At 39.5% G+C, this 27,497-nt stretch overlaps 1 protein-coding gene across 1 annotated transcript; it reads right to left on the bottom strand.

Annotated features, from left to right (window-relative positions):
- Window positions 1-2,078: 2,078 nt before the first annotated feature.
- Otd2 (uncharacterized protein LOC551357 homolog) lies at window positions 2,079-17,231 on the bottom strand. The gene is made up of 7 exons (XM_070307890.1): window positions 16,691-17,231; window positions 7,383-7,725; window positions 6,460-6,611; window positions 3,579-3,763; window positions 3,125-3,245; window positions 2,795-2,998; window positions 2,079-2,665 (listed from the first exon to the last, which is right to left on the bottom strand). The coding sequence occupies exons 2-7, from the start codon at window positions 7,636-7,638 to the stop codon at window positions 2,564-2,566; spliced, it is 1,020 nt and encodes a 339-aa protein (XP_070163991.1). The 5' UTR covers window positions 7,639-7,725; window positions 16,691-17,231; the 3' UTR covers window positions 2,079-2,563.
- Window positions 17,232-27,497: the final 10,266 nt, after the last annotated feature.

Below are 27,497 nucleotides of genomic sequence, written 5' to 3'. Positions count from 1 at the left end.
TCTTGTCGATCATATTATAATTATTGATAATATTTATAATAACAATCTAAACAGTCACATACTCTTATATTCCTATAGATCTTAAATAATTTTATTTATTTTACATATGGATTCTTTATTTTTTCTATTCTATAATCAATCGATGCTCACGTCTGTAAAGAAGGGTCGGTATTTAGTTTAGTTTTCTATAAAGCTCCATCGTCAAGAATTTTTTTTTTTTCGAAATGTTTATATATTTATACTTTAAAAAATGAAAATTTTACTAAAAGCGATATACAGTAAATTGCATTTTTTTACGTTTTAATAAGAAATGAATTGTATACAACTCATAAATTTAACAGAGTCTCTCCAACCCACATGTTTGAATGATAATTACGACACAACTATAAGACATGATGAAAAATCATATATTATTACTGCATATCGGTAATATACTTAAAAAAAGAATAAGTAATAATAAATAATACATATATTCGCGCAAGTACCAGTCCTGAAAAAATTACATATTATAGTATTGATTGTCAGAAATAACAAATATATGTGATGAGATACGTAACAACTGGTATTAATTTCTCATACAAAAAGAATTCAAGCATGTAAAATAAAACTTTTCTATATAAAGCTTTGCCTTTCAGAGAAAATTTATTTCCAATATTTAAAAATTAATAATAGCTATTAATAAAAAGTATTTTACTTATTTTTTATATTATTTTATATTCTTTTCTTTTGCATACGAAAGTAATATCGTATGACAGATAATATTCTCAACATGTATTTACTGATAACGGGACGGTGTGTGTGTAAAATTTATTTGAAATATTAATTTATATAAAAGAGATAAAATATAAATTTTTTATTTTACACGTGCAAAATAAGTTTTTGAAAAAAAAAAAAATGATCAACAATTTTGACGTCGTAACATAAATTTATCTCGATGTTCAGATAGTGTATTTCTATACACGATAGAATGATACATATGTACATAGATAGATCTGCACTATATATGTATTTGTATATAATTTATATACATGGTACATGTATCGCGTGTATGCGTACGCACATACCTTCTTTTAAAAATGTTACGTTATATATTATTATAATCGAAAAATTAAATCAATTAAATGTATTCCACACATTAGTCACCTAAATTTTTCTTGAATATTGTAAATGTATTTATATTATGTACAGTATTATTATCTGTCCTGGAGATCACATGAAATCATTATAACACATTATTAAAAAGTCATTATTCGCGTCTATAAAGGAATTATGTGAATTTTAAAATCATTATTGTATAAGATCCGGCAAAAATATAAAGCAGTGATCTATGCAACGAAGAGCATCGCATTATAATTGTTCTTTATAATGAATCTGTTTACTACCTTTTAATTCTGTCATATTTATTTTATTGACGTGACTAGTGGATATTATAAGATTAATGCAAAAGATTTGTCACTTTTTTGGTTTATATATATAAGTCTTATTTTAAACAGTTATTAATTTCTGATAAATAAATATAAATGGCACAATATTTCTAGATAAAATATATAATCTACTTTACTCGAGCATATTTAAAAAAAATCTTTTTTCTAAAAAACCCTGTATTAAAACTAATAATAACAATATGTTTTCATTTTGATTAATCTTCCTCTTTCTTAAAAATTACTTGAAACTATATACGCGTAAACTATATATATAATTTTGTTTTCAACTTTATTTGTGAGAAATACGGCAAATCTGTTGCACCAATCTAATAATTAATTTGCCCTATTAACAATTTTGAAGCAACTACCAAAATACAAAACATTCCTTTACGAAATCGCAATTTTCATTGATTTCAGTACTTTGCGAATTTCTAATAATAGATAAACGTGTCATTTAATATAATTTTCGAAGTGAAAATAAATCAAAACTTGAATAAGATTATGTGACAATTAAAACACTACTTTGCACATCGCAATATATTTCGGAAACTTCGTGCCATACGAAATATTTCAAAAAATATTACGCGATCACGAGCATATTATATCGATACACAAAAAAACGATTACATCGTCAATATAGAATGTCTTATTTAATTTTATCACTTGATCCATTTCTAAAACAATGCATATTAGAATAAAATTGGTCTAATAAGAATTGCACGATACAGAAAGAAAATATGGAATGTTCTGTAAACTCCTTAATACTCTTATATGCAAATAATATTTTTATTCTACGGTGCTTCTTATGAAACAATACAATTTTTTTATGAAATATTTTCTACAAATTCTCGTTGCAGAGAAAATATTCCAAATAATAGGATATCTTGTATATTCAAACTATGTTGAACCAGTAAATACAGAAAGATACGTATGGCACTCTCGATTGGCCTATGCATTCCGCAGCTTCTCGAATGCCGGCCGAATTAAAGATATGTTTAGTCTCTATCGACACTCATCAGAAATACAGTTTCCTCCTTTTATTTGGCATCGCATTACGATAAATTTCGATTCGAGCCGTATAACCTTCACTATTGTCGATGATATGTACCCGGATTTTGTTCCCCTCGATTCTTGTAGATTCACTTCCGATCGCCCCATCCAGCGCTATTATAAAACCAAGATGAAGTGCCTTCGTCTCTCGTTTTGCTCCATGAATTGTCAAGGCTGCTACCTCCGCTGTCCTAACGATGCAATATTGGTTCTTTTATATTACGCTATTCTTCAAGCGCCTTCTTGCTCCATTTTAATGGACGCAATCATATATATTTGCACGGAAAAAAATTAAAGAGATAGAATTTTTGCATACTTACCACAACATTTAACTGATGCGAGGCGGGCGAGAGATAATCCATATTGGTATAGTAGGACGAATAATTTTGATAGCATTGCTGCTGGGAAGCGTTTGTCGTCCACGCTAATCGTTGGTGGTCACCCGGAAATCCTCCGCTCTCCGTTACTGCTGGACTCCAGATACTACTGCTACCACCGCCGCTGCTGTACACAGTACCGCCTAACTGTTAAAAAATAAAACAACGAACGTATAAGAAAACAAATATTCCAAGAACACGAACAGCGTTTGTTTAAATGAAATAAAACAAAAAGGCCGAAATCATCAGTACAGCCCGACATCATCGACTTACGCTCGGTGGAGTCGTACTAGCTGCTAACAGTAAACTAGTAGCATTTCCCGCGGGTTTATACTGCGGCGAATCCCTTAAAAGCGCCGGAGAACTTGCCGCTGAGCCGCCAGTGCCTCCGCTCCTGAGTACAGAAATGCGATGGTGTGCGTATACGCGCATCTATTCTATAATGCATTCACGTAACGATCGATCGCGTTGCAATTAGCATCTCGGACTTTACATCCACAATTTTTATATGTAAGAAAGCACATCTCGCGCGATAAAACTATTTCGATAATATCTGTAGCGTACAGTTGCATTTAAAATAATTATATTAATTTTATTAATTAAAGTTGGCTAATCGCGTTAACGATTACCATTCCTCATACGGACATGAAATAATATTATCGTTAATATAACTATAGCAGAGTGGGCATATATTGAAGATATTTTATTAAGATTAAGTGATATTTACAAGGGTGTAGTAGCAGGTACCGCGGCGGCAGGCGTGGGCGTGGTAGCAATTGAAGGACTTTTTCCAGGGGGTGGATTACTAGCCGGACTTGCCGAGGGTTTCTTCGATCTCGGTGCCTTATCTTGCTGTTGTTGCTGCTGCTTCTGCTGCTGTCGGCATTTAGCTCTCCGATTTTTGAACCACACCTGCAGACATGTAGGAATTATTCGTTTGTACGGTTACGTAATTAGAGACGCTTCTACACAGCTGCTGCATATATTATCATAAAAAATAAAAATAATAATAAGTCACGCATCTGTCACGAAATAAATCGGACATCATTTTCATGTTTTAACGACGCATAAATGTGATTCGGAATGAATCAGAACTCTCGCAAAGCCGGCGTAATAACCAATTATAAGGGAATACCGGACTGGCACGACTATCAATTACCAATCAAGCTGACTGTAGCAACGTGAACGAAAACGCGCACGCATATCGGACGCGCTCGCTACCAGGCTGTCGTTAATGCAACAGAATTACGAAACCAATTGGAGTATAGGTCGTCCCACACACACCGAGCAACTTCTCTGAATAGAATAAGCCGATTTCGCGTACCAACGGGCTCGCTCCGGTTTGTGTTCAAAGTGTCCACTGATTTTGCACGAACACCTTGTAATGAAGTTGCTAATTATGTTTATATAAATTAAAAAGCGTTTCCTCCGCTGGCGCTCGAATGATACAGATTACTATTCTATCAATTTCTGTAATTCGTATCTTTGATAGTTTTCATCGCGCAAGCATTAAAGTAACATTTTTCAGAATTTATTTCAGTAGATATTGAAATATGTTCTCGTTTTCAACAGAATGTTCATAAATAAAAATTCAAAGATATATTTTGCGCATTGGATTTAATCATTGCATGGTATACGTGAAATATAATATGTTGTCTCTCATAGCTCGTTTGTTTTTTAAATTTCTCTTGTACATAGAAACGATATAGGGGAGGGACGAAGCGAGTGGAAAGAGGTAGAGGGAGAAATGCGACAAAAAGAGAGAGAGAGAGAGAGAGAGAGAGAGAGAGAGAGTGAAACTTGGAGAAGCCTCGCGATCGATGTTAGAAGCGGAGAGGTGAGCTTGGGTTTCTACGGATTTTCTGGGGGACGACACCAGCAGCTCGCGTTCTTCCATCGAAAGAGTCCGGTGTATGTATCGTCGTAACGTGAACTTTTCGTTTTCAAAAAATGTCGCAAAAGCATTTTTATTACGACTGGATTATGTTCTACATTGATATCGAGAAATATCGGCGAAACATCAACCTTTGATTCAATGCTTAATAAAACAAAATCTTATAATAACATATATTTATGAAACGTCAATTTTTCTTTATGCTCGAGATCGTTATAAATAAAAGACTTTTTCTCTTGCGATACATTTTTATCATCTCTCAGTTCATTGATCATGGATTTATTAATTACATAATAAATCTTGCACTATTAAACAATATTTTGATATAGGCAACATGCTCCATTTATTATACTAAATATTGTATATAGTTTTCTTTTCTAAAAAATTGATGTTAAAATATACGATCATATTGCGTGAAATGATATTATCGTATTGACCCGTGAGAAAACTAGCTTTGGGAAAGCTACAACGGACACGGAGACGCCCGCGGTTGAAAAGTCATGCAGGGATCTAAAAACGGCGATCGTGAGTAGAGCAGTCTCTGGTTTTGCAGTCGTCCAACGAACGTGCGGAAGACTATGGGCCACGTTGGGCCCATTCATCTCGTTTACACGGTCATAGCCAGGTGTGTTGGACGGCAATCGCGGATGCGAAGCGCCCTTTCCGGCCGTGATGAGGGTGGGATATGCACGGACACGTTCTCGGACCTTGTGGACGTCGACGTCGGTACGGCCAGACGGCACGGTGTCACTCGAGCAACATCGACTTATCGATTCCGAAATTGACATCATTTATGTAGGTTTTCGCGGTATTGTTACACAAAAAAAAAAAAAAACATTCTTTTGACCGCGCGCTATTGAGCAAAAATGCCAACGGAGCATCGCTTGCGATTTTATGTGACTAGAGAGCGAATAAATTTTTTTCTTTTCTATACCATTGCTGAGATGGCCTGAAATAGATATAATAAACGTTTGATGCTCTGCGTTCTCTTTTATGTTTTTGCATCTCGTGCTTTTTATTTATGTCAATAATTGCATGCTTTATATAATATTATGCTTTGACCTTCATTCGTTCTTTTCTCCTGTTACTATAATTTTATGTACCCATATCGAATAATACGTAACGATATCTTGTATATTATTAATATGAAATATTAACATACCTTCGCAACTAAATGGAATATTAAAAGTTATGAATTTTTAATTATGGTAAATCTTTCGCAGGCTAGTAATTTAATTCCAAATAAAAAGATCGCAGAAATATCATATATAGATTTAATCTAAAAGATGAAATCATTATTTTAAATCTCTTATACTGTCATTACAAGGGGGTATTAGTAGCAAATTCGAAGAATTCTTGTCGATATTTGCAAGACGAACGCGTAATTTAATTAACTCAAAGAACAGACACGTGGAAGAGAATCGATGCTATCCGTACTGTCAACGTGCCGACAGTGCATAACCCTCGGTAATCAGACACTCTCGCACCCCTCGTAGACAAGCCGCATTTTTTTACTGCAGTGCATAAATACTTTCTGCACTGTATTCAAAGTTATTTCTCTTGTAGTAGTAATTTAAAGTACTAATTTCATATTATAAATAAAATGAAAGAGCGAACATGATTTCTTTCGATATATATATGCGATAGCTGCATATTAATCGAACATACGATAAAGCATAACCAAAAATTGCCGTCAACATTAATAATTTCTTACCTGCACTCTCGATTCTGGTAAATTGATTTTCATCGCCACTTCCTCGCGCATGAAAATGTCAGGATATTTCGTTTTTGAAAAAAGTCCTTCTAATACATCCAACTGCGCTCGTGTGAACGTCGTCCTTTCCCGCCGTTGTTTCCTTGGATTGCCTTTAACGAAAATTTTAATACAATAGAATATCATAGAAATTCTTTTGTATTTATATTTTTTTTTTCTCAAATATGCATGAAATCATTAGATCAATATATTATATAATTTCCTGAGAAAAAAAGACTTGAAAAATAAAGAAATTTAAACCGCTTTTTATTCGGAAACATAATATAGTTTGAACCAATAATTGGTATCCGTAAAAGATTCCTCTTTTAAACCTCTGATTTGTAATTCAAACTTATAATATATATAATATATGTATATTTATAATATGTTATAGATATAGATTATAGAGAGAGGAGTCAACTATATATATATATATATATAATTCTAATCAATAATGATTAATATTATAAATAAAATACATACATTTATTATTAATAACTAAATAATAATAAATTATTAATAACTTAATAACAGTAATCATATTTTAACGAATCGGATATAACTTCGATGCAAAATTCAAAAGCTTTTATATTAGCGCGAAAAGCATGAATAATTTAATATTATGTCATTTATTAACACTTTTGTGTTTTGTTAATTGCTCTGCATTCACAATATTGCAGTATTAATTATTATTTCATAACAATTTTCCCGCATTTTTAGCATGACTCTATGTAAAGATCGACGAACCTTTCTCATAATCGAATATTTCATATTTCTTTCATCTTGGCAATACAAACACATACGTAACTTGCGACTCGTAAACGAAAAGCTATTTCCGACTTGATTCCGATTAGAACTAATAAAACAATATGATGGGCACTCACAGTAGTAGGACTCACCGGCGGGTGTACAACCGGGATAGCCGATGGTAGAGTGTAATGCATCTATTGACGGCATGCTAAGCGCACTCATATAGGGTGCCGTCTTAAGGGCGCCATAGGGCCCCGCGGCGGACGCCCCGAACGCCGCGGGCCCGAAGAGCTCGGAGGCCGAGGTGGTGGAGGCGGCGAGGCCCCCGAGATCGGTGGCGCCGGCGCCCCCGCTGCAGCCGGAAGTACCTCCGAGGCTGTTCGGCCACATCACCACCCCCTCGGCCCCCAGCACGACCACCTCTCCGCCGCGGTCTCCCTAAAGAGACGTCCTCGACGTCCAAGTTATATGCTTTGCCTGAAAAAGACGATGCGAGTAGAATCGGTTTTGCACAAAATGTGTTATTAAATCGGCTAATCAACGATTTATTTTATTTAAAGTAAAATGTATTCATTTCACACACACACATACGTGATTGATTTATCCTGTAAAAATGAAATAATAAAATTCAAACCGCAACTTATGAAAAATATATGTGATATAAAAAATTAACATATATATATATATATGATTAAAAAATATCAATTTGTAAGATTTGTGCACATATGTGTGTATAATCGCAAGCAATCACAACAGCATTTGTGAAAAATGATTAAGTCTTCAATAATTTCATTATTTTTTTTTGTTACAGAAAAATAAACAAGAATTCAACTTTGAACATCGTGCACCTTTGAAGTCTCTTTGCAAAATTGACTAAAATCCTGTATTTATCTCTGCCGTTTTCGAATAAATCGTTTCGCTGATCGAAAGAGAAAATAGTCGATGCTTTAAAGAAATAAGCAATCGATCGTGATCATTCGGTATGAAAATAAGAACGACGCGGATGGCAGCTGCGCGCGAGGGATAATCCGAGAAAGATGCAACAGGACTCCGAATATATTCTCCGCCCTCCTTCTCAAGGAGGCCAATCTAACTCCGAAAACGTCGGCCCGAAAACCGAGAACTGCGAACGTACCCGATCCTGAAGACATGCAACACGCTCGTAGCCTTTCCGTCGCGTTCTTAGCCGCTTAAGTCGCGCGTTTTATCCTCTCCGGTTACAAAGTCAGAAACGGCTATCGCTCTCTCCCTCCCGACTTCTTACACCATCACGAACAATCCAGCTTCCCCGGTGGTAGTGACTTGTTAATTTGTTTGCCGTCACCTTTATTACAACTGCGTTCTACGCCGTGCACATCTGCGATATGGCCGAACAGCGATGAAACGCGCATTGTTTCCTGCCTGCCGGATGTCGCCGTCCACATGTCTCGGATTAAGGGATGCTAATCGGTAAGTAATTAACATCCGCATCATAAAAAACAATCGGATGACGACAGAGTCGCGAGCGTCATGATGTGAGTGTGTCCTCGAGTTAATCATTTTTATTGAATATGTATTGAAGATGTGGAACACGTGGCCGATACAAAATTTGTCATTTTTTTGTGCCGCGTCGCTAATGGATATATTCTATCGTTGCTTATCATTATTCGTGTTTAATATGATTGGAGATAAAAATCATTTTTGATACAAATTAGATTCAATCTTTATAGCGCTGACTTTTATACATACAATGTATAACACAATCTAGGCGATTTCAATTAAACCGAAATAAATTAAAGTTAGAATTTTCAATTTCAGTCTTATACTCGTGCGAAAAAATTTTTATGAAACTCGTGTATCCAACAAAGAGAAACGAATGGCTGATTCGAGCTGTGCTTTCAAAATGAAATCTTACACCAGCAAGCCCGTCTTTAATAATGTATTGTTCCGTGTCCTCTCTTAACTGCGCTATATTACTAGATTTCAATGAATAGAGCCGCGTCATATATGAAAGACCTCTCCAAAGTACTAATAGAGCTGCCGCAGCGCGAGTCTTTTTGCATAAATATGGACGAAACACTCACATCCACCCTCGTAACGTATGTGCGTTGCATCCTGTTGCGTTCGCAATTGAAATTTATATTATCCGACTCTACTATTGAAATTTGTTACGCACTGCAATTTAAATACCAAGCGTGTAATATGTATATAAGTGGGTTTATGACATATCGAATCGACATACTCTGACGATATAAATATATTCACGGTTACTCGTAAATAAATATTAGGAGTTTTTTTTTTTACGAAGTAAAAAATATTTTAATTTCACAAATGAAAAAAATTTATCGTTATATAGAAGATTAAAATTATTTACTCTCTGCGCGTTTAACACTTTAAAATGAAAAAGTAAAGTTTTATATATCGATAAAATAATACTTTTTTCCAAAATATATACATGGAAAGAAAATTTTCGCTAACATAGCTAATCATGGTTTGTAAAATAAATTTCTAAACTGCAGCAAAACGGTTTGCTGTTGCACCTAATAAATAGGTGTCGCGGCTAAAATGTTCGCTGTCCATATATTACGACTGAGATCTAGTTACCACACGCAGTTTTTAGCTACGGCAGCTAATTTTTTTTTCCATGTAGAGCGCTTGATAGATGAGATCACGCTTGATAAAATTAGGCTATATTTAATATCGTAGATGTAAAAGTCGAGCTTACACTGGTGTATTGCGTTCTAATAGTACGTCTCATTACGCGCGCAAGTTTTCCCCGATCTTCGGAACCGGAATGAAGTTGCCACGCGGTGAAAAAGAATCCATAAAGTATACACTACCCCGTGACGTCGCCTTTCGTCTTCCGACTATATTAAAATTTCGCCCGCTATGAAAGGGAGGGCGAAGAGAACGAAGAAAGGCTGGCTATTCTCCCGGGTCCTCCTGAGATCAGTCAGGCGCGAATTTCCACTTTTGTGCACTTACGCGCCTCGCGCCGGCCACAAAGCACTTGTTACATGCCACCCAGCATAGGCAAAAAGCGCTGAAAACAACTGTCACTTTTGAAAACTTTTTAACGACGATTGCACGCACGACGTGAGCTGTTTCTTTTTATCTCAACACAATACAGATTTCCTTTTGTTAACATCGTCGAATTATTGATAAATTTATCGCTGCACAGAAACACAAAAAGTTTAAATATATATTTCTATTTCTATTATTAAATTCAATACAATTATATTGATTCAAAAATTTTAATTAATTCGTCGAAAATAAAAGGAGGACGAGATGTATACTGTCGACAAAGCGGCACGTTTATTTACACTTTCGTCATATTAAAACCGTATCGCGAGAGAAAGGCAGGGAAAGAAACAAAATGCGAAGAAGAGGGCGAGAACGGATACTCGATGGTCCTCTTGTTGCGGTAGCCAGAAGTCTCTTTATCTTTGTGCACTTTGGCGAACGGGACAATGTACTTGTTACAGACCGCCAAGTGTGGACAAAATGCCCAGACCGCCACTCGATTGGCCCTCGAGGACACTCGAGTAGTCTACGACTCTGTGGAGAGGTCGGGAGAAACGGTAGGACTAGAGAAAGATAGCTAGGGTGCCTTTTTACACCCCCGCGCACTCCCCCGACACCCTTTCCCGACGAATCGATCTCCCGCTGCAACGAGTCACCCCCCCACCCTCGCCCCCTTCGACAGTTCGGCCCTAGTGCAAACACTTTGCGTTACCAATCGACAGATATATACCGGCATGCCGTCCCTAATGACTGTTAAATCCCCATTATTACGTTCCGCGTGTGTTCTACAGGAGAGAGAGAGACGGAGGTTTACCCTCTCGTTGCTGAAGAATTCGATTTACGAACGTCCAGCAGATCGTATCCGTGCGGATCAGTTAAGCCAACACGGCGCACGTGCAGCGGATACGCGTTTTACCGTTGCATCTTGAATCCGCAGCGAATTCCTGCAGTGACAGATCCGAGAGTTGTTTCAGATGCTGTCAACACGCCGCGATTTATTAATTCTATATGAGTATAATTTTTTTTAATAATTTGAGAATTGTTTCCGATTCTGTCAATATTCGCCGCGATGTGTCATGCATGATTAAAAATTTTTTTTACATACATTTATAAATATAAATAAACGACGTTTGTTGCGTTCGGTTTTATTAAAACGTTGTGTCAAAACCTCGTAGAAATTCGCGATTTTTCAATTTGCGCAGTAAAAATTCGCGGGAAAATTGTTATAAAAAGAGAAACTCGCGCGTGGATCGCGGCAAGACGCATACATCGAGAACAAGTCGCAGCATCCTCGGGGATTCATCCGCGGGGGATGCAACGTCGTTTCTGCATTAGGTAGCGCGGTTTGCGGCTTCGGTACATCCGGCGGTACACGAAGAACGACACACTGCCGGAGCTATCCCAGAAAGTTAAGTCGCGGCCGCATTGTTTCCAGGAGTATTTGCACACAACCGCATTGTTCCTGAAGAGCCCGTTCCGTAGCTCCACAATGAACGTATACATACGTATGCTGCGTGAAGCGCAGCCGTCCGCGAGTATCGCGAGGAAAGCCAGAAGGTACTTGTGAAACGAGCGAGGCATTAACTCATTTTATGGACGATTTTCGAGATTGTGCCAGTGCTCGAATAGTTATTCATTTAAATACGCATACGTGCTTCCATCGCGATAATTTTGTAATAATCTTGACGCGTCGAGTACAAGATTTCTCCTTACGGATGATTTAATCTTCTCAATTATAGCGATAGAATATACTTTGTAATAAAATTTATATTTTTGATGCGCAAGATACCATAACAGCAGAATAATTACAATTTGCCTTATGGTAGTGGAAATATTTATAACGCTTGGTTTGCTCAATGCATAAAGGAAACAAGAAACTTCTTCTCATTATTGGATAATAAAGTCATAATTAATTCAATTATCTAACGCTAACGACACTCGCGGCTATACGTTGAGTTTGGTCCACGTCGGGTGCGGCATCTCGCGAAATAATTACCTCGGCATCAAGCTTAAACTTTTTCACAGAAAGGCGGCTTTGTGTCGTAGAGTCGGGTACACACACATATACGCACACTTTACTATATACCCCGGATTGTAGTAGGATACCTCTGTCAAGGAGCCGCGTGCACCAGCGTAGCCATGCGCACGGAGTCGTGCACGAGGAAGCGTTTCTACGAAGCAGAGTCGCATTGAATGCAATCTTAGCCCCGGGTATTCGGGCGTTTGTTGCGCGTTCATTGAGCGTAAAACTTAATTCCCGTAGAAATTCCACGAGATATACACGGCGTATACCTCCGCCCCGGGCTTGTTCTCCGCTAGTTAGTCTTTATACCCGGCCGGCAAAAAAGGAGATGCCAATGGGGGTTGCGCCCCGTCGCCCGACGGGGATGAGCCTCCTTCGTTTCGTCGTCTCTCTCCTCCCCCTCTCGCCTCCACCTGCCTCCATTCCGCTTTGTGCTCCTTTATGTTCCGCCCTGACGGACGGTGGAACTTACTGATTCCTCGGAGCCAATTTCGAGAAGGTTTTGTTCCCTCGAGCCGTTCACGGTTCTATGGTGGCCACGTCAATCCTCCCGTCGATGGTACGACGCGACATTGAGACCCGTTCGCACGTGATAACATCGACCAAGGATTCCGAGAGACTTGATACTTCGAGATGCCGGGGCCGAGATTGAATCCGTGGCAGCAAATCAAGAAAGAGGACTATGGCGTCTTTAAAATCTTCGTTTAAAAGGGCGGGGTCTTTTATTATAATCGATATAATAATCGATATTCCAATTTATATGAGTTTAAATTACAAGTCTAAAATTAAAATTCATCACTTGATTGCACCATATTTCCACGACTAGATTTTATTGACGTGAAAAGAAAAGATTATTTTTTTACGTAAAAGATGAACTTTGCATGCGGACTATCCATCGTGGAAGCCCTCGAAACACTAGTCAACTATGTTGTTCGGCTTCGGCATATTTTTCAGCATTGTCAAGTATCGTATAATCGAAGAGCGTATCGGGATCTACACATTATTACTTTTCAAAGTTATTTTTAATTATAAAGTGCACCGGCGCGTAAGATAATAATATGTAAAAATCCAATATTTTATACTTTACTTGTAAGAATATTTTTGTCAAAAAGCCGGTAGTAAATTATCGACATGGTCAATTATTCAAAAAATTTTTCGCCGATCTTTTATGGAATTAACTTTACTCGAAATAATATATCATTTACGATGCACTTCAATTCGTCACGTTCTTCTTGATGCGCTTTTGGATGTCGTTCACTTTATATTTATCGCGATATCTTCACATCCGCTTCGTCTCGATTCGATACGTATAATGTACATATACGAATCTTTACATTCATGACGATCGAGCTACTTTTCGCCCATCGAACAGTTAGCGCCGCATTTTCAAACTTCCAGACAGCTGTGTATCCGATATTACATTCGCATAGCGGGCGATAAATCGTCTTTTTAAAACCTACAATGTATTTTAGAGACGACAAACGAATAAGATTCTTTCTTAACGATGACCTAATCATTCTTGCAATATTCTCTATCGCGTTTAAAATTCTCAGAAAATATTTTTCTTTCACCCTAATTATAAACTAGATCGACGTGGAGGTCAGAATTTTTTTAAAGCAATATCAAATTCTTCTTCAATCTCATCGATCATTTGCATCTTAAAAACTGGTAATATAATCATCATTATATATCGCCTCACATTTTTTTACAATAATATGCACGAAGGTCTTTCGCGAGGCGAGAGTCGCCATAGTCACCACTCTTTGTTCTCCACTAAAAAACACGCGCTGCGTTTCGTCTCAGAGTCGATCGGACGCGCTCGCGACAAAATTCCCATTAGATTCGAAGATCAGCAAGCGACTAGGATCATCTTCCGTTGCCGTGGAGGACAACTCGCTACAGCGGGTGTAAACGACGACGACGACGACGACAAGGAGACGAAGGACTTCCTCGTGGAAGGCGGACCTTAACTGGGGAGGGAGGCGGCAAGCCAAGAAGATTACCGTAAGCAGATTATTTCCGTGGAAATCCTGCTGGCCAACTCTCTCGGCACGCTACCGCGCTGTAGCGCGTTTCGGGACCGAAACTTCCCGCGGAATTGCAAGCGCGAACGGAAATAGTCGAAGCTCGGCGCAGCGCGCTACAAGATCTGCTCTGACAGCAGCCGTCGGATGTCATAGATAAGATTATTGAAGGATCAGAGGCGTATCTCGTACAACGTAAAGTAGATCCTGGCGAGCGCCGTCGCGTAGCTTCGGAAAATCAACGCGACAGCTGCTTCGGAATTGCTTCTCTACGCGAAACCCGTATGTTGATACGAAAGATATCAATATTCTCTCTCTTTGATTATTATAAATCTTAATTAAATTGACAAATAACTCATAATAGTTTTCGATTACATTACATTTCGATACATTACGGATAGCATCGATAGTAATGTTAAAAGTAAGGCAGATGTAAACCCATAGAATATGTTTATTTTTGCATAATTATCCATGTCACAGATGCGCGCGATCATTCTAGCGAGATAAAACTGCTGATAAAATCGAATTTACCGAATCAATTGTTTATGTATATGTAGAAGAGCTTAACAAATTCTCTCATAGAGATGAGAGAATGTCGATTTCAGTCTCTGCGCCGATGATGTGTCTTGTTGTATTCTGAAAAAGCTCGGAATTTTCATCGGCTTGGCTATTCTCAGAACAACAGATAATTTCTCTTCTTTTTCATAAAAAAATACAGCGATTGGCGCAAGATTGTTAACCGTGCAAAATGTGAGAGGGCGGGCTTTGTTTCTAACGACCAAATCTTTTTTTTAGCGCATTTTACATCAGCTAATAATCCCGGGTTGCGGATTCAATTAGTAACCCCACCCGGCGAATACGGTATATTCCTTTTCGCGCGTAAATGTTAACGTCGCGTATTTCGTGGGTCCGTGCACACTTTTTCCCCATCGCGCACTCGCGAAATTCCCCTCGCTGTACGAAATTTCGCACGGTTATTTCGAAACAAGTTCGTCCGCGAATTTATACATTCTCTCTTTGGCCGGATGAAAGCTTCCATGTACGCCTCGCCGATTAAATGTCGGCGTTTTCGAGGTATTCGCGCACCGCAGCGTCCGAATTCGGTTGATTCGCTCGGCCCGGATTCTCTCTATCTCTCTCTCTCTCTCTCTCTTTTTTTTTTTTCGTTTACCGCGGGAAGTAATCGCAGAGGATATCCGCAATCCGCAGAAATCATAAAAACCGTGGCGTACGTGGTCGAATTCGGTTGCGCGAGAGAACCCAACATAAAGTCGAGAATGATTATTAATCATGATTATTTAGCAAGGAAGATGGCATTTTCATCGAGAAATGTAAATCCTCGATTATTAATCGTGCTCGTGTAAATTTATTTATCGTTGTGTAAATGTACTTTGTATATGTATAATTAACACGAGATTTTCAACTATCTTTACCCTTCTCGAATAAAATATTTTATCATGCCGTTTCGAATATTTACATAGGCAAAACTCGACCGTCATATTACTCTTGTGCAGTTTGACAAGCATAATAATTATTAATTCTCAACTATTGTAGGAATGTAGAGGAAGCCTTGCGGCTGTTACGAAACGAGTCGTTCGATCGATAGAAATGTCGTTGATGATTCGCGGCATGAACAATGATAAGCGACATACTCGATCGTTATCTACATAAAAGCTTATGATTTAATGATTATTAGAGAGATTAGTGAGAGTTAATAGAGAAATACATATTTTCAATTATATCATTATAAGGCAGCTTTCATTTCGGTCGTAATACACAAGTACAACAACCCTTTAACAAAAAATTATGATGATGTAAAGGTAGAAATTGGGACCAAATATAAATGGTAATAAACTTGAAGGTTCAAGTTTAACTTTCCATATCTAGATTACTGTCTTGAAGGTTGATGACAAGTTAAAAATACAATCGATGTTATCTCATCTTATTAAAAGCACGCTTATCAAAATTCGTGGCGACGCAATTAGGTCAATCTCTCGTTTATCCAACTAGAAGATGCGATTTTATCGATTAATGCCGAGTAATCGGAGCATTAAGGTGTAGGTGAATGAATAGGTGAACGATATCCTCGCGCATATCTACGATACACGTGGAGAATGTAGGTCAGACGATTCACAACGTGGTGACAGACGACGGAAGGACAGAAGTACAAGGAGTATCGCGAAACGAAAGTGACATTAAAATGACAAGGCGACGAGAGAGATACTCGGACGTTTCCTTCATAAATTGACCCTCGATCTCAACCGAGACGCGTTTGTCGAAATAACCTGCCGTCACTTCTCGGTGACTGTGACAATCGTCGAGGATGCCACGACACAACGGTATGCTCTGAACTGCGGTCTCTCCCGGAAATAGCGGGAGGAGATGTACTCACCCACGAGTACCGCTCGTAATTGCCGGCGTCGCTGCTCCCGCGTCGATATTCCTCGTCTTGAGCCCGATTAATCCAGGCGAAGCCCCCGAACTCGCACTCCAACACACACCGTGGCCCGACGCGTAATATTCTGCCGGCGCTCTCCAATGTCAGAAAAGAGACGGGCTAGGTCTCTTCGATCTCTCGGTATCGCGCACACCACTAAAACCGGCGCCCGCCACACGGCGTCTCGCCACACCACCGACGGCCGACTCTTCGAACGAGCGCGACCGATAGCTCGTAGAATACGGATGTATACACGATAATGACTATTCTATTCCCTAATCCGTCGGAGTCGTCCACAGCGCGGTTTCTCTCTCTTTCTCCCTCTCCGTCTCGTTCTCTCGCGCTTGCCCTTTCTTCCCTCCTCTCTCTCTCTCTCTCTCTCTCTCTCTCTCTCACACACTCTCTCCTTCTCTTTCTCCTTCTTTCTGTCTCTCCTGTTCCCTCCCTTTATCTGCGTACGTCCGTCCCTCTCTCTCTCTCTCTCTCTCTCTCTCTCTCTCTCTCTCTCTCTCTGTCTCACGGAATGTGGGACAGATGGACACAGAGACGGGAGACAACCGAGACGAGAGACGATGACGACGACGGTCGGTAGAGAGACCAGCGCGAGAGAGCGGCTATTATAGCAGGAGGGCGTAGGAGAGCCCGGCTCAACTTTTCACGAGAACTTTAGTTGTTACGGATCGCTCTCTTGGTCGAGGGGTTATGCGCGAGGGGGACGCTCGTGCGCCGGCCGCCGGCGGGGGAGGGACGCCGATGTCGAGAGGCATGGAGAAGGGATGGGGTGCGCGACGCGGTCGCAAAATGACAGAGATATTGCCGCAACGGTACGAGAAAGACGAATGCGGAAGCGAGAGAAGGGAAATGCGACTGACAAGGCGGCGTGAAGAGAGGGAGAGACGCGTGCGCGCGCGCGCGCGCGCGCGCGCTCTGCGACAAGAGGGGATAAGGATGGAAAAGCGGGAGTAAAGGAGTGGGTGCGAGAAAGAGAGGGGAATATGAAAGAGATGAAAGAAAGAGAGACGGAAATCGATTCTGCGCTACGGAATGAAGGGAGAAGGAACAACGTGCGTCGCGTCGAACCGCGTCGACTCGTTCCAGAATTGGCGTGGCAGAGGCAGTACCAACATCCCTGCGACTGCATGGCGGGGATCCAATGGTAGCTCGGGGTACGCCGACCTCACCAGCCGCGATGGCAACGCCGTGTGACAACGGCGTTACGTACAGTCCGTCTCTAAAAATATACTCAAACCTGGAGTCCTATCCTCTCCCGTTCTTCTCTATCCCTTTTTCGCCACGCAACGCAGACTTTGCTCGCGTCCGCGATATATCTTTTTCGCTCGAAAGAGTGTACGAATAGATTACGGAAAAATAGGTAAGAGTCTCTCTCTCTCTCTCTCTCTCTCTCTCTCTCTCCTCTCTCTCTCTCGCTAGCCATTACTTTGCTATGTTAAGAGCAAGCATGTTTTGACACTTCTTGGCGAGAGAGCAATTGACTACCGCTTGCGATTATTTGTCGGGATTAAATTTTTTTTTGCGAAATATATATATAGAGAAAAGATTAATTCAATCGCGTACATTACAAATAATTTTGTGTATATATTTTATTTATATTTGTAAAAGTAATAGCTCTAAATACAAAGAAAAATTTGATTGCTGTTAAAGAAAAAAAAAAAAAAAAATACTAGTGATAGCATTATTAAAATATTAATCTAGAATGTTTCATAATTTTTCTATTCTTCTTATTTGCAAGGAAAAATTTAGTTGTTATCAAAGCTCTAACCGTCAATAAATTTCATTAATCCATTTAATCGCATCTATTTCGCTTACGTAAACAAAATTATAATTTTTAATATTTAATAGAGGTGAAAAAATCAAATCCTTCTAAAAAATAGAGAAGAATTTAATATAAACAAAAAATATGACACATATAGTTATATAAATATTCGTGTTATGTTATGTTTGTAAGACACGAGAATATATAATAATGACGCGCTATAATTTCCGTCCATCGTAACATTAAGCGCATGCCCACGGAATACAGATCGCGTCTTATTAGCAGGTTATCGAAAATCACATTACAGCCTGTCTCAAAGCACGTGCGATAATAATCTCGACGACCGGATCCTTCGATTCTTTGACGCTCGTCCTCTCGCACTAGAACTCAATGCTTTAATCTCGTTACCGCTTAAAGACGCCAGCGCGAATATAATTTTTCTCCCCGACGGCGGGTGCCGAGCCCCCGATCCGTCGGCGATCCTCCACCCTTCCTTTTGACGCGCTCTGTAGCCAGGTGATAGCTACATACCCGCGGTATACCCGCAACATAGCAATTTAACTTGCTCACGTGCGAGCGGTTAATGCTCTTACGGGATTTCGAAAAGATCAGCCAGCATTACTATGCTATTAGCGTAGCTAAAACCGGCTTGCTTCCATAAACCTATACTAACGCCGCGGCCACTTTATTCACTACCCGGGCTCATTCATGCGCTCTTACGCCAATTTTCTCCTCATTGACAGATCGGGACTACGCTCGTATCGTCACGAGGCACCGCAACGATTTCGCCGATCTTGCACCTGCGCGTGCCATCGATTTCACGATGATGACGAGACGGACGGATCTCTTTCGACAGACTAAAATATCGGCGTGATATACCGGTGTTTCGCTCTCTTTCCATCTCTCGTTTGCAGCTCGTGGGAATTAGCGATTCCGGACACACACGTGGCGCTAACGTAAATAGTGTCTGTATGTCGTGTATGTATGTGTGAAGAGTGGTTCGCCGCAGAATGTTTGATGTCCTCTCTTGAATTTGCGCAAAGATGCGAAATGGGGAGGAAAAATCAACGACATGTGTACATAGAGCAAATATTCATATACTTTCGCTATGGCAGAGTAAAGGTAGAAATTGACAAAAGAAATATATTTTATCTGTTTCATTTTACTTTATAACAAGAAGATTGTCTACAAATTTATTTGTCTGAAAAGAATAATTAGTAGAGAAACTGTTTGAACTTATAACACAAATATGATCGTATAATATATCAGTCTAATTATGTTGATAATAAGTAAGATAGATACTTTGTAGGCGAATTATTTTTCAACATTGAAAATATAAGTGAAAAAAAAAAAGAAAAAAGAGAGAGTAATTTTCCATAATCATTTATTTTTTATTTATAATCGATGAAACGCTAATATTATATTTCTGCAAACGACAGGGCAATATGCATGCAAAGATTAACAGATTTATTGCCGGTTTTAACTCAAATTACGCGATAAGGCGCATAAAACGCTCGCGCAGTTTTTAAACCGTAATCTACTCCCGGTAGCATTAAGAGATCTGCATCAAATCGATAATGGTATTACAGGTATTACACAGCATTAAAGTAAGAACCACCGATTCCAGTTTGACACGATTAATTAATTAATCGGCAGCAATTGTACTGCCATTTTTTACTCGTAAAATTTCATGGCCAAAGTATTTGCGGCAACATTAAGATTACATTAACGTGATCTATACTCGTGTAACGCATCGCAAAATTTTCTCCGATTATAATTTTAACGGCCACTTCATCGAGACAAAGAAAATTGGCCTGCTATCTATTTATATTTATCGTAGCTTATCCTGCTTGTAACGACAAAACAGACAGGCGTTCGTATCTTTGTTATCTTGTGCACTCGCTACGCCGGTTTCAATTAATATAAGACGGCACTTAAAGATTATTATCCTTGTTATTGAACGAGACAAACGCTCGCAGCTGCGGATTATTCTCAGCGAATTCCATTTGTGACTGAAATTTTGTCGGCAGATGAGCAGGCAAACGTTTTCAGCAGCAGATTTCAAAATACAACGCATATATATCGCACTTAATTAACGAATCAAAATCACTCGTTTATATTATACCAAAAAAACAGTACACGTACAAACATCAAATTCATGAATCCAACAATTTGATTAGCAACAATATAGGAATAAACGTAAATATATGTGTTTAACGAGACTCATAAATCGAAGTATACCGAGAATTAAAGAAAGCGACGACAGACCTCTCGACACGGAATTAAGTCACGAATTATAATCTCGGTGCGCTCACGCAATCTTCCAAGGATCTCGACGGGGGAGATCAGCCCCGGATATTCGGAAGGTCATCCCTTTTCTGCGGGCGCCAAAGTCGTTCCCGAAATCTCTTCTTGCACAAACGCTTAAGGACGACTCTCGTTAAACGATCGATGCGAACGAAAGCGCATTCGTGCTTTGGCGCTCGAGAGAAGCGCTGCCGGATTTTATATAGAATGTAGTTCATGCTCATCATCCCGAAGATCAGCCGGCTGAGCCGTTCGACAAACTGTTCGAACAAAAAGCACTGAAAAAAGACAACTCGGTGCAAATAACCTTTGCTACGTTTCCCCTTTATCCGTGCCTTCTGTCTCTCCCTTTCTCTCTTTGTTTCTCCCTCCCTCCCTCCCTCTGCTCTTTTTCTCTCTTTCGTCCCGCGTAGTCGCGCGTTATGTCCTTCGCCCAGGATTTGTCTGTCTCTTTTCTCCGTCCCGGCGAAGCTCCCTTCCCCTCCTTTCCTTCGCCGCGACGCGGATTCTCCTTGTCGCGCTCGCGCGATGCAGGGCTCATTGACGAAGAGAGAACGGAATTTGAAACTGAGGCAAGCCGCTTATGAAGCTTTCGCGTAAATCACCGGTGAAAGTCACCGAGTTACCAAGTCAATGAATTACACACCTCGCTATACCCGACGGGGTCACGCGCGCCTTGGGGTTAGTGAAAATGATAAGTGTCTTCCGGTTTTAATAAGATACATATACCTCGCTCCGTGTCGAGTACCTGACATTGATTATATGATCGCTTAAGTTATATCGTCGTTAAACAAATTTCAGATTAGTGCGTGCAGCGTAATTTGTATAAAACTTTGAAATATTTCATCGGCCATCTTTCTCTCTGACGTGTAAGATATGATATATAATAAATAAGTATATTTTTATTACATAATTAAATATGTGTGACTGAATTAGAAGATGGAGCATTTCTTTCTCCCGCATTAATTTGATATCAATTGACTCGCAACATCGGCTTTCATTCGATATTTTTCTAATCGTAGATCTCGCGTGGTTTACTTTCGTCGTATGACTACCGTTCGATCTAGCATCGTAATGTAAATTCGATCGACTCCATCGACACGGTGGGCTCCATTATAAGCATTGTGCCCGGGATGTCCACCCACCGTCTCGTTCGGTGAACACTATCCGGAATGGCAACGAACGCCATTGATAATGATTGATCACGCGAGTACGGATAGAATCACAGGAGGAAAATGGATGCTCAGAGATGCTCCACGGGTTTCGAGTGGATTTTGTTACGGATGCAACGGTCTATTCTTTTCTGAAACAGTTTTGCATGTCATCTCGGTCCTCCTAGCGTTTTCAATGTCACGATTCTAACTTTACAGGTGTTCCATGAAACTACGATTTCGTGTGAATATATGTTGCTTACGGAAAAGTTAAAAAAATGGTTTTTTTATAGAAGTTTTTTTATTTAAAGTTTATTTCTTAGGATTATTGCGCTTTTTATATCGTCTTCACTATGCGTAATATATATCTCGAAATTCTCGAAACTTTTATTTAAAATATTTTTTGATATTAAAAACTTTGATGATATATTCGTGCATGAAATACAGGGAACAATTTGTATGAAAAATGAAATCGATATCGTTAATCTTCGCGATTAATAATAAAAAAATATAGTTATTATAATCCATTATTATTAAATATTATCGATATATTTATCATAATTGAACATACGATAAAATAGTTATGTTTCTTTTATGAGAATAAAGTTTAAACAGATATAAGCGAATTATATGATGAGCGAGTTTCTCGACTCAAGCTGAGATCGCGTCAAGCTCGTGACTCTCGATATACTCGCAGATAATTTGATTGTGCCAGCCAATAGCGAGTTTCTAAGCGGTACCCCGCGGGGGGCCCAATCCCACGGTCCATTCATGTAATTCTGCAGCGTAATACTCGCGGGACGCAAGATACTGATCGCGTACGGCCAATAAGAAATTGATTCCACGCAGTCACCAATCTCGGCATCATCGCTTTACCACGAACTTTACTTACAATCAGTGTCAAAATATAGGTACAATCGGTATCGTATCAGCCCAGCGATCATGAAAGTATTTTATGATTTTACGGTCGCATAGTTTTTCGAGAAACAAAAATACGAAACAGAAATGCTTGTTATGATTCTTTTTCATTCTTAAAAAAATCACGCTGTACGATAAACATTAAAATATAATAAATCTCAACTGATCGTGATCCGGAAAATATACATATTTTTTTTTTGTCATGATAGAAAATTGAAGGAAACGTTTAGAGCATTCGGAAAATGAAAAATTTCGATATTGCCGCCGATCGTAATAGTAGCGATTTTCCCCTTTCAATAGGATCGCGAGAATTATAAGTCGCGTAAGACGAGTGGCAGGACGGATGTCGGAATCTCGGCTAGCAGGAGTGGGTGCTCTGGATAGTGGCAGTTCGTGTTCCCACATTTATTATCCGGGAAGTCGGACCGGGACTAACGAGTTTTTGATCATTCGCGTCGGTGCGGGGTCCATTCGAACGGCCGTGGCATCTCTTTGCGCCGGCCGTCCATTCGAGGCTACCTGCCACCACATCGACTCCTTCTGCTTCTTTCATCGCTCAGCATTGTACGGAGAAATACGGCGTTACGCCGGACGTAAAAGATTTCCTTGTGCGAAGGAAGGAAATCGGGATACCCTCGCTTTCTTTTCTTAGACTACTCCTTCCTGTAACGTGAATCAATTTTAAGATGACGCATCCGATGGCGTGAGGTACACGCGTGGCTAAAGCGAACTTATTGCGACCTATTAAGTGTCGCGATGCGATGTATAAAGCCCAGATTCCGGAAACGATTCCTTCTATGCGAAGCGGAATAAATGTTTGTAATAAATAACATGTCCTCTATATAATAAGAACTTCGTATCTTCTCTATTCGAAATTATTTCATAAGCTACAATGTGCAAAGCGAAATATCGTATCTAGTATCGTATCTAGTATCTAATATCAGGCCATTACATGTTTACTTCAATTTATACGTTAAATTATTATATTATTTTCTTCAATAATTACATGGCTTATTAATTATGTAATACATATACGTGACAAATGCGAGGGAAGCAATGCATACAGGTGACGAATGTGACTGTCATATTTTTATTCTTCGACGCTAGTTTAAGAAGAAGTTCTTCGGTGAGAAGATAAAACGCGAAAAATGTTTTCGCACGCATATATGTAAAAGTCGAGCGCGGCTGGCGAAATTTACAATGGGGCTTGACGGATAAGCTAGTTACATCCTTTAGAAAACGCTTCTACTGCATGCCCTTAAACTTCGACCACATTTTTGAGAGAACTGTCAATTTTTCGTGCTTGTTGTGGTTTTAACTGCGGTTTTAACTGCGCGATACTGACAAAATAAAGGGGCGAAAAAAATCTGTTAGCATTCTATCGAAATCTCTGAAATATCTTAATCAAGATGATGCGTCCTGCACAAAATAATTTTATTATCGATTAAATGTCAAATACATACTTATATATACCGATACATCCACGAGATCCGCATTAAGAGAGATTATTAACGACGGTAATTCTCGCAGCTTCTCCGTGGTAATTTCGAGGTCGCCGCGAAAGAGGAAGGAGAAAAAAAAACGCAGGATCGCCCAGAGGGTCGAACGCGGTAGATCGGATCCATTTTGCAGGTCCAGATTTCCCGAGGGAATCTCTCTCGCGATGATGGGATGAGAGGAAAGGAGACGCGGTCGTGACGTGCTCGAGGGGTGAAGAAGACGGGGCTTCGGCTATTAGCGATCACAAATAGGCTATTACGAGCCCATTAATAGAGCGCGGCCACGAGACGTGCGTCGACCGACACGAGAATCGCGAATACCAGACATCCATCAAGCCCGACTACGTCTCCCTTTCGCCCCCCCCCCCCTCTCTCTCTCTCTCTCTCTCTCTCGCTCTTTCCTTCGGTCTTTCTCGTTCGTGTGTACGTCGCGCCTCACTATGGAGCGACGGTGTAGGGTTTCCGGGAGCCCCAGAGACCGGTAATCCGAGATTCACTTTGTGCACAAGGACCCGCGCGTCGAGCACGCGGTCGTTTCGTGATGTACGCGTTACGTCACTGACGCGCGCTCGCTACGCATCGCATTCGGATCGAATCCGTAGCGGGTTGGCGTTCGAACCCTCCGTTCGTGCTTCGATTTCGCTGTACTGAATCGCGAATCCCCTGGTATCGCTATCCTTTACGTTCGTTACGATAAAGAAGACGTCAGATTATCAGTTTTCCTAAAAGCAAAGTATTACGGATATTTTAATTCTTATTCAATAACACGTAAAAATGTGTACGATATATATATATATATATATATATATATATATATATATATATATGTATATATATAAATTGTTATGAAATTATTCGAACATAAATAGAATTTTATTACATCATACTCGACTTTGTCGCATGTGTACCTTCATGCTTGAGAAGCGCATAATTAATAAATAATACTGTCCATTAAAAGAAAAATCTCGTAATAAATAAATAAATGGTTATGTAGATAATGATAATAACAGAAAATGCTACACATAATATTTCATACGCGATAAAGCAAAGCAAAAAATACTCGACCTGCAAATCTCAAAAGACTGACAGAAAGGAGACCTTTGAAACGAGCAACAAATACGATAATAATAAACATAAGCTCCGGCTAATCGAATAGGCAGAGCACGTGCCACGTACCAACAACGTCAGGGTGGTAAACACTACTGCGTTGTTAGTCCAGTTAGTCAACATCGGCGCCTCGGATGTTAAGCCGACCTGTTGTAGCACTGACTAACCCATCCCTCTGCCATTCCCTTTTCCTGTCGATCGTACGCACGTCGAATTATCCCATTCGACAGAATTTCGGCGATTACCTCCCGTTTAAAAATAATTGAATGTTATGCAAACTGCAAAATTATATTCCTGCTTTATTACAATGAAATTGAAGTAAACTTATATAAATAACAATAAAGGCTCTTGTAAATTGTATTTTTCATTGATATTAATATTATAATTAATAAGAATTGATATTAATATATAACTCAACTTAAAAGAAAAGCTGACAGATAGAATATTTTAATCTGTATCTTTTAGTTTATATAAAAGAACGTAATTTTTTATCATCTTTGAATATATCTATAAGGTTTTTTACAATGATATCCTTTAAAGGAAATGATAAGCTACGTCTCCGATCAAATCATGGTCATTCGATTTTTCATCAATTCTAATCTCGATAGGAAGCTAATTTTTCCCAGCCGCAAACTACAATGAATAATATCAATCATTTACAGCTTGACATTTTCCGCTTATTAATTTTGTGCGTGCAGTAGATCAGTTGGACTCTTGATGCGATAGTGATTGCGAATCTCGGTAATCGCGATGCTTATCTCAAACGATTAGGGACTTCGGTCGCAACAAACTGCAACTGTTATCCGTGGCTTAACATTCGGCAACGTTAATCTAGTTTGAGCGTCCAAGTAGCGCTCTCAACTTTTGACTCGTTTCTAAAAGGCTTTTGACGATCGTCGTTGGCGTCAAGCGCTTTGGATAATTAAGCGGTACTCGGTTAAACCGCCGGAGCTCAAAGTTTCGCTCAGATACTAGTTTGCAAAACTGATTATAACCGCACATGTTGAGATTCTTTTTACGAAATTCTCTTATATTTAGTGCCAGAATAGTTTAATCTATCATTATGTCTCATAATGATAATTATGAGAAAAAAATTATGTTTTAAATAAAATTAAAATCTGAACATTGCTTAATAAAATAACTAATGTTTAATAAAACTAGACAGCGCCAACATATTCAGATTACGGTAAAAGTTCCATATTTCTAAAAGTCGTGTTCTGCAAAATGCCACGAATATGAAAATCGCGAATATAAAAAAGAGAAAATATATAAAGATTATAAGGTCTGGTTAAAAAAAATATATAACTATTTAGAATCGTGCCATAAAAATATACCTATAAACCTTCCCCTGTATATATATAAAAATATTAATTGAAGGGATTAAAATAAAAATTCTTCCGGGATAAATGTCATTTTATCATGACGATCAGAGTATCATATCAAAACTCATATCAAAGGCACGTGATCCCTTCATTATTGACAATTAACGAGCCGATCTCCTCCGTCCGATAACTGCATCTCCACGCAAACTATTCCCCTGCCGCCCTTTTCATTCCCCTGTTCCAATGTCGATGCTTTCGTAGATACACCCACGTCTTTACGGTCGCATAACGGTGGCTCTTTCCTATCTCTGGTGCCAGGAGCCCTCAGTGGCATGCTGTACGGATCGCTCGTAGGGAGCTGAAGAGCGATTGTAGCTGGCTGGTTCCGCCAGAGCGGAGAGAAGGCAGAGGAGCCGGACGAGAGGGTACAGTAGCGAGGGTAGTTGCTGGTCGCGAGGGGCAGCAATCGCGGACGGTAGAGAATCTGGGGGAGGGGGAATGGCGGGTGACTCGTGGAGAAACGAGCGGGAAGCAGCGGGAAGTGGAAAGAGGAGAGGGCGGAGAAGCGGGGGTTGTAAGCCGCTTACGCCCGCCGAGCGGAGAGCGACTCCTCGCTAATTATTTATAGGACCCTCTCTCGGCTCTCTCTTCTTGCACGGGAGATTCTTCGTGGAGACGAGCTCG

The sequence above is a fragment of the Polyergus mexicanus genome, unplaced genomic scaffold (genome assembly GCF_030449975.1).
Source record: "Polyergus mexicanus isolate NDT 795.1 unplaced genomic scaffold, iyPolMexi1.0 SCAF_15, whole genome shotgun sequence".
NCBI classification, from domain to species: domain Eukaryota; kingdom Metazoa; phylum Arthropoda; class Insecta; order Hymenoptera; family Formicidae; genus Polyergus; species Polyergus mexicanus.
This window is presented reverse-complemented; position numbering and strand designations above follow the sequence as displayed.

Excerpts from the sequence above, each read along its gene's own strand:
- Otd2 (XM_070307890.1), bottom strand. The coding sequence starts at position 7,638 with ATGTGGCCGAACAGCCTCGGAGGTACTTCCGGCTGCAGCGGGGGCGCC. Across the intron at positions 3,764-6,459 it reads TACCAGAATCGAGAGTGCAG|GTGTGGTTCAAAAATCGGAG; the intron begins GTAAGAAATTAT and ends ACATGTCTGCAG. Across the intron at positions 3,246-3,578 it reads GTACCTGCTACTACACCCTT|GAGCGGAGGCACTGGCGGCT; the intron begins GTAAATATCACT and ends TTCTGTACTCAG.